We start from the raw sequence: 8,371 nt of genomic DNA on the forward strand, positions 1-8,371 counted from the left end.
TTACATTTTTATGAAATAAAAATTATGAATATGAGAAAAACACATATTATCCTTTATTATATGCTAAATATTGGCATAGATTGTTTGTGCTTTACTTCATAGATGTTGCATTTTTAAAAAATTGAAGCTAAGAGCCCTGCCCAGTTTGGCTCAGCAGTTAGAGTGTAGGCCCATGGACCAGAGAGACCGGGGTTCGGTTCCCACTGAGAGCACATGCCTTGGTTGCAGTTTGTCCCCTGCCCTGGTTGGGGTCATGTGGGTGGCAGCCAGTCGGTGTGTCTCTCTCACATCAATATTTCTCTCTCTCTCTCTTCCACCCTTTCTCCCTCCAGCTCTATGTGAAGAAAAATGCAAAAATGTCCTCAGGTGAGGATAATAAATAAATAAATAAATAAATATTGAAGCTAAGAGCCTCCACCAGCAATAGGATTACATCACTTTATTGTGATCCTCACTTTATTGCGAGGTCTGGAACCCAATCTTCAGGAGACATGCCTGTAGAGCTGTGTATAAGTCACTGGAGAGGAGGGAGACAAAGCTACAAGGGTTCTCTGTTCCATTATTTTCTAAAAGCAGCCTCATCATTTCAGCTTAGTGTTCCTAAGTGCATATGAACAGGTAAAACAACAACACAATTAAGATGTCGTTTTCTGTACTTTCATGTGAATTTATGTGTCTTAACTTTATAGTTAAAGAAGACTGAAGTCTGTCTATAAGTAAAGATACACATATTCTCCAAAGATGGAATACATCTTTCTTAACCAGAGCTAAAGAGTACACAAAACATCAAGTGCATCCACTACATCAGTTAGGTTCTAAAAAGGTTTATCCTTATTTATTATGGGCCTATGAGCGTGCAGACTGAATTTCAAGAAACAAATAACACACATACTAGATGTTTTTGACTCATAACTCCTGTATTTTGCCAAATATAGTTAAATAAAACTTTTTTTATTTTTATTTTTTTAATGCTGATAGTCCCCCTCTTTTGCCATTGACTTCCTCCTCCCCACTCCATCCTCCCTACTCCTCCCACCCTCCTGCTTTCCCCAGCCTAGTGCCTGTGTCCATTGGTTATGCAAATATAAATATAAATATAAATATAAATATAAATATAAATATAAATATAAATATAAATATAAATATAAATATAAATTCTTTGGTTTACCTCTTCCCACCCCTCCAACCCCTCACCCATCCTTCTGAGGTTTATTAGTGTGTGCCCCACTTCCATGACTCCAGATCTTTTTTGGTCGATAGCTTATTTTTTTCATTAAGTTCCACAAGTAAGTGAGATCATGTGGTACTTGTCTTTCTCTGACTGCTTATTTTGCTTAGCATAGTACTCCCCAGGTTTCTCCATGTCATCTCAAAGGATAAGAGATCTTTCTTTCTTATAGCTGCAGAGTATTCCATTGTGGCAGGTGTAAGGTGATACCTCATAATTGTTTTAATTTGCATCTCTCTGATATTTAGAGATGTTGAACATTTTTTCATATGTCTCCTGGCCATTTGTATTTCCTGTTTGGAGAAGTGTTTATGCAGGTCTTCTGCCCATTTTTCAATTGGATTGTCTTCCTTTGTTGAGTAGTATGAGTACTTTATATATTTTGGATATTAACCCTTTATCCGATGTATCATTGGCAAATATGTTCTCCCAGAAAACATATAGTTGGAAAATAAGCATATTAAAAGGTACTCCAATTATATGTCTTCAGGGAAGTGCAAACGAAAACAACTTACCACCGCATACCTGTTAGAGTGACTAAAACTCAGAACACCGACAATGTCAAACGCTGCTGAGGATGTGGAGCAACAGGAACTTTCATTAAGTGTCGATAGGGATGCAAAATGGCTCAGCCATTTAAGAAGAGAATTTGACAGTTTCTTACAAAACCAAACATACTTTTACCTTAGGATCTGGTAGTTGAACTCTTTGGTATTTACTTGACGAAGTTCAAAACCTATGTCCACATGGATGTTTTTAGCAGCTTTATTCATAATTGCAAAACTTGGAAGCAACAGAGATGTCATTCAGTAGGTAAATTGATAAATAAACTGTGATACATCCACACATAAAATATTATTCAGTGCTCAAAATAAAGAAGATATCATCTCATGAAAAGACATGGAGGAAACATAAATGCATATTACTAAGTGAAAGAAACCAATCTGAAAATTCTACATTCTGTGATTTCAACTCTGTGCCACTCTGGAAAAGACAAAAGTATGGAGATAATAAAAAGATGAGTGATTGGTATGGGTTAGCAGGGAGGGAAGGATGAATAAGCAAAACACAGATTTTTAGGCCAATGAAAATATTTTTTTCATTACTATGTGTGATACTATAATGATAGATACTTTTTTATAGATTTATTCAAACCTATAGAATATATAACACCATGAGTAAGCCCTAAGATAAACTATGAACTCTGGGTAATAATAGTGTTTCAAGGTAAGTTTATCAATTACTATAACAAATGTAACACTCTAGTAGAGTATGTTGATAATGGGTGACACTACCCATATGTGGGGGCAGAAGTTATATAATAAATCTCTGAACCTTCAGCTCAATATTGCCACGAGCCGAAAACTGGTCTAAAAACTAAAGTTTATTTTAAAAACATATGAAGTTTTAGATGATTATTAAAGAATGGGAATGTGTGTACTATGACTGAAGGTTATATTTCACACCGTTTTGTTTGTTTGTTTGTTTGTTTGTTTTTCAAGAATTAATTTTTTTTAGTCATTAATAGCAGCATTATCTTAAGTCCTTCTCATGGAAAATTTGAATTTCCCATGCATTTATTTTTTTTTAATTCACTAACCATAAAGTAAACATAACCTTGAATATCTCAATGATGTTTTGTTTAAAATGATAGTTTAAATAAACGTAGAACCATAATGTTATGCTATTATGATTATATATTTTTGAAACTGTGAAGCTACATCATTATAAATCAGAAGCACAGAGATAGTTTGGCAGTTCTCAGAAGCAGAGCTAAAATTTTAAAGAAAAAATGCCATTTCTTAAACAATGAATCATCATGAGATACGATTCTCCAACAAGTAATTAGTAATTTCTATTATATCCAGATCTTATCAACATATTTTCTAAGAAAGAAAAAAAGCACACAATTAGATTTTAGAAATATCTGTCTTTGGTTCGATATATTTCAACATCAGCTGTCTGGTCTTGGCACATATTATTAGCTTCTATCTTAGTGGATAGAGTTCATTATCACTATTTCTTTCAGATGATGAATACTAAATAGAATACTTGCTCTTTTATGAGGCCAGAAACTACGTTTTTATATGAAAAAGATACCACCAATAGTACAATAAAAATGGCATCTTTATGCTTTGCTAATGCCTGCCTGAAACTTTGTTAGGTGTTTTTATCTGTTTTATTTTGTTAAACTAATTGTGGCCATACTACTAATGATTCCAGAAGACACGAGAGGAATTTTAAAATTCGTGCTGTCATTTAAACAAAGCAACTTTCAAATTGATCTTTTTGTGATATACAGAGTTAGAACATTTTAATGGATACTTACTGGAGGTTACCTTTCTTCTTTGTTAAAGCCAGTGCAGGAAAGATGTTTTCAGCTTGATTATGTATGACTGAATGTTAAAACAAGGACAAAGGGTGTGCAGACATGATGAGGGAAACTATTTAATACCTCTTTAGAAAAGAAAGAGGACAGTCTTTCTTGTTTAAAAGAAAGATAGTTGAGTAAATGGGAATTCCAAGGTCACTTGGAAGTACAGTCTGAGTATCAATGGAAGCACACTGAATGAAAGCTCTGAGGACATCTCTTTCCATCAGGAGGGTTTTGTGCAGGTCTTGCATGACATATATAGAGTCCTCATCATATTTCATCAAAGGTATATAAGGAAATACATTTCTACATGGCAGATTTGCACATTCAGCAAAAAACAATGCCGATCCTTTTTTTTTTTATTGTCCTATAATCCACACACTAAAATCGAAGTTAGAAAAATGCATTATGGACTAACTTGACATTTCCTAAAATAATAATAATAATATGTAAAGTACATATTTTATTACAAGTGAAACTAAAAAGTCTTGGCAAACATCTTTAGCAATTTTTTTTTCTCTTTAAAAAATTGCTGAAAAAATGCTCTGCTCCAACACTGGCCAACATATGAAAGAAAAAATATATATATATATATAAAATCATACAGAGATTGGTCAAAAGCTGACTGAACATGAAATACAAGATAGCATAATTTAAGTGGAGATGAGTTTAGCTGTTACTATTCACATTAGATTTTATTTTATTCTGTTCAAATGATTTTCCATCCACTATATTGTAATGGGATTTGAGTATGCAAGAAATTGTTCATAATTTCAGCAACCTCTCTTTGCTCCCTTTTCTAGGAGAAAATGTTTTTCTATTTAAATTTCAAATGATTGTGCATAAAATGTTATTATAACTTTCCAAGCACCATGTTCTGACATTTGTAAGTGTAATACATCACAAATGATGTTAAAGTGGTTTATTTTAGACTACTAAATGTTCAAATAAAATAATAATGTCTTATGTTATGCACTTTTACTTACTTTACCTCCCTTGGTCCTTAAACCAATTTTGAGGCAAGCGGCACTGTTTACAGCCCTGCTGTGACAGAGAAAAGGGAGCAGCTTCACAAGACAAATCAATTTATTGAGGTCACAAGCCAACAAGTAAATGGACAAGCCAACTTTCGAAGATGCGTCTTCTGAATGCTGATTCCAACACATCAAATTGTCCTTAAAAAGAGAATAGTACATATATTCATCAGCCAACGGAATCAATGACAATGGACTTATAATGAAACAAATAATCTATGACTAAGATGACAAAGGATAAAAAAATTAAGAGAAGCAAGAATAAAAATGAGAAAGGACGTGAATAGAGACAGCTGAAGGAACACTGAGCAAGAAAACTTGTGGTCTGAAGGGTCCCACAAGCTCTCTAGAGAACAGGGGACCTGGAGTAATCACATGCCACTCTTCAAGTCCGCAGGCATCCGTCAGCTCTACACATGCCCCTGGCTGAGCAAAGGCATTTGGTGGAAATCCAGTGGGCCACAAACGGCAGGAGAGGCTGAGGTTATGCGGTAAAGTGGAAGAACCATGATGTGACTCTTCACTTGAAGTGTGGGCAGGATTAAGGAAACCCAAAGGAGAACCCGTAAGGGATGTCGAAGTGCTCAAGGACTAACAGCAATCGCCACCCGCAGGCCTCTGGCGCAAGGAGAAGTTCCCAGAGCCCGATGGCACCAAAGGTTCACCTGGTGGAGAAATGTAGGTTTTCCCATAATCTCTGAAATAAATCAGGGAGAAAGAAGGGGGGGAAATTTTTGTTTCCTTCTGCTCTTGAATCTGCTACACTAGTCTCTCAATAATTGAACCTGACCAGAAGTCGAAAGGTGAGAGAATCCAATTCATAAAATCCTTAGGGTTACAGAGCAGGAAGGATAGGGCGCTGGGTAGATTAGGGTTAGTCTTTTATCAGTTTCTTAGCAAAGTTAGTAAAGTTGTCTTATCTGTGTTCCACCTCGAGGCGGCTCTCTCTTTCCCAGGATGTTAGGCACTCACTCATTTCACGCACCGTAACCTCATTTCACTCTGCTTATCCTCCCTAAGGTCAGTTAACCTCACTGGACTTCCACAGCCTGATTCAGTCACTCCTAGCAGAAGGCAACAATGAGAATTAACTCTCTGGGGAACACAAGCAACAGAAAAGAGCTTCTTCAAGGCAAACACATCTATCATGGATGATAGAGTGAGTTGCGGGGGAGAAATGACTATTAGACAGCAATACCTTTCTATGCTCTTTGCCAGAGTACTGCCTCTTTTTAAAAGCGAAAACCCATGACTAAACATAAAATCAGCACTGGTGCACAAATTCAGCTCCTCATTTCTAAAAGCTCTTGTCTGAATATTTAAAAGATCTGATCTATGTTACGGAGCTATGACTTTCACAAGTAGGTGTTGGTTTTGAGGGAAGGCAACCAGATCTAACTGCCAGGCCACCAAGGACAAAGGGGCAGGCCAGGCAGTTAGGGATGAGACCATGGGAAGGGAAATAAACTAGAGGACCTCGTAACACTGACAGGGTGCAGCTTGCCTGCCTAGGTTTTTCTGTGAACAACAAGATGATTTAGAGCTGAACCCAGCTTGGTGGAAAAGCACAAACCTTACAATGTATAGATGTTGCTGAGATAGAATTCTCTGAAAGAACAAATCAAAAGTTAGCAAGGCATATATCTACCCCTAGACAACAGAACCCTATGGGCAACCCACTTGGGTCCCGTCTCTGCTTCGGGGAGTCTGTCTTTCAAATAAAACTTTCCTTTTGCGTACCCTTTGTCGGTGAACTCATTCTTTGATTTTGTGAGACAATGAACTCAGACCCGAACATCATCGCTTGGTTTCACCATTACTTAGTATTTTTATTGCTCACAGACATGCCCCTATTTTTATATCCTTCCAGTTGACTTTTATGATCAATGGCTACGTGTTTTTCTCTGGCAACTTTTGTATAGTTGTTGTACCCTGCATGGTTGTAACTGTAGGTCATTCTTCCAATCCGCCTTATCTGCTTCAGAAGGTAGGTATGAATCAAACAGAATAAGATATGTGGAATGTCTCAATAATTATCAAGTGAAATATAATATTAATTTTTAACTTATTCACACCGTATGTTTTCAAGGTGAAATATACACTCACAATGCATAAATTGCAAAAAAACTGTGACTTGCATCCATACTCATAGACTACTGAATATTACAAATACTTTTTTGTCTAAATGAAAAAGGAAAGATTTCCATGCTCAGGGTCTCTGTCTAGAAATCATTTAAAGAGGTCATTCAGCATAAGCACATGTTAGTTGAGAATCAATAAAGATATTGCTTGATGGTGAGCCAGGAACCCGAGAGCAGAGAGGTGGGGGAGTAGGAGGGCGGAGCAGGTCTCGCGAGACTGCACCCGGACTCGCGAAGTGTCCTGCAGGATTGTAGCTGCCTGGTGGCGGCGGAAGTGACGTGTGTGCGCTCGCGTGGTCACGGCGGCACCGGGACCTCTGCCAGCGGCGATGACTCCAGCCCCCCGCCGGAGCTTATTGCTGCTGCTGCCCCTGCTGCTGTTCGCGCTGCCAGCCCAGGCTCTGCGGCGCTGGGAGGCAGAGGGGAGGCCCCGAGCCCGGGAAGACGAGTGCCACTCCTGCGCAGGGGGACAAGTGTGCCCGGGGGAGGCGTCCCAAGTCTCGGTCTCCGACCACTCCCTGCACCTCAGCAAAGCCAAGATTTCCAAGCCAGCACCTTATTGGGAAGGGACCGCTGTGATAAATGGAGAATTTAAGGAGCTCAAGTTAAGTGATTACAATGGAAAATACCTGGTTTTCTTCTTCTATCCACTTGATTTCACTTTTGTGTGTCCAACGGAAATTATCGCCTTCGGTGACAGAATGGAAGAATTCAGATCTGTAAACACCGAAGTGGTGGCGTGCTCTGTCGATTCACAGTTTACCCACTTGGCCTGGATCAACACCCCTCGAAGACAAGGAGGACTTGGGCCAATAAAGATTCCACTTCTTTCCGATCTGACCCATCAGATCGCAAAGGACTATGGCGTGTATCTGGAAGACTCCGGCCACACTCTTAGAGGCCTCTTCATTATTGATGGCAAAGGGATCCTGAGACAGATTACTCTGAATGACCTTCCTGTGGGGAGATCCGTGGATGAGACACTGCGTCTGGTTCAAGCATTCCAGTACACCGATAAACATGGCGAAGTGTGCCCTGCTGGCTGGAAACCTGGTAGTGAAACAATAATCCCAGATCCAGCTGGGAAACTGAAGTATTTCGACAAACTGAACTGAAGAATACTGCCTCAGGTTATGATGCTTGAACACTGTCAATAAAGGGACACCCTGCTGTTACCACACACACAAAAAAATCACTTAATGGTTTTGAAACATCTCCTTATTGATACATGAATCAATAAATTTTTACATATTGCCTGTTAGATGCCTAAGTCTTACAAGTACTGGAATCAGGAAAGCAGAAATCATACATGTGACACCTGAAAAGATCATATGTGAAGTGAGTCTCTATTATGAAAATAAAAGTCTAATGAGAGTTTATCTGCCCTTATGAGGCACACCATAATAATGGAAATCAAACATAAAGATTGAAGTTTATAATATAAGACGTGCTGTGCTAGAACTCCACCTAGGGAGTTCAAAAATAAACATAGTCATAGCAAGTTTCCTGGGGTAAGGGAATAGGATAGTGCTATATTTTTCTCATTAAAGACTTTATTGAATGACGGGTCGGTGTGACTCAGTGGTTGAGCATT

The 8,371-nt window shown here is 38.3% G+C and overlaps 1 protein-coding gene across 1 annotated transcript; it reads left to right on the forward strand.

Moving 5' to 3' along the window:
• Window positions 1-2,425: 2,425 nt before the first annotated feature.
• LOC118642502 (peroxiredoxin-4) lies at window positions 2,426-7,894 on the forward strand. The gene is made up of 2 exons (XM_036280306.1): window positions 2,426-2,436; window positions 7,307-7,894. Exons 1-2 carry the CDS (start codon window positions 2,426-2,428, stop codon window positions 7,890-7,892), a joined length of 597 nt encoding a protein of 198 aa, XP_036136199.1. The 3' UTR covers window positions 7,893-7,894.
• Window positions 7,895-8,371: the final 477 nt, after the last annotated feature.

The sequence above is a fragment of the Molossus molossus genome, unplaced genomic scaffold (assembly GCF_014108415.1).
Source record: "Molossus molossus isolate mMolMol1 unplaced genomic scaffold, mMolMol1.p scaffold_m16_p_1, whole genome shotgun sequence".
Lineage (NCBI taxonomy): Eukaryota > Metazoa > Chordata > Mammalia > Chiroptera > Molossidae > Molossus > Molossus molossus.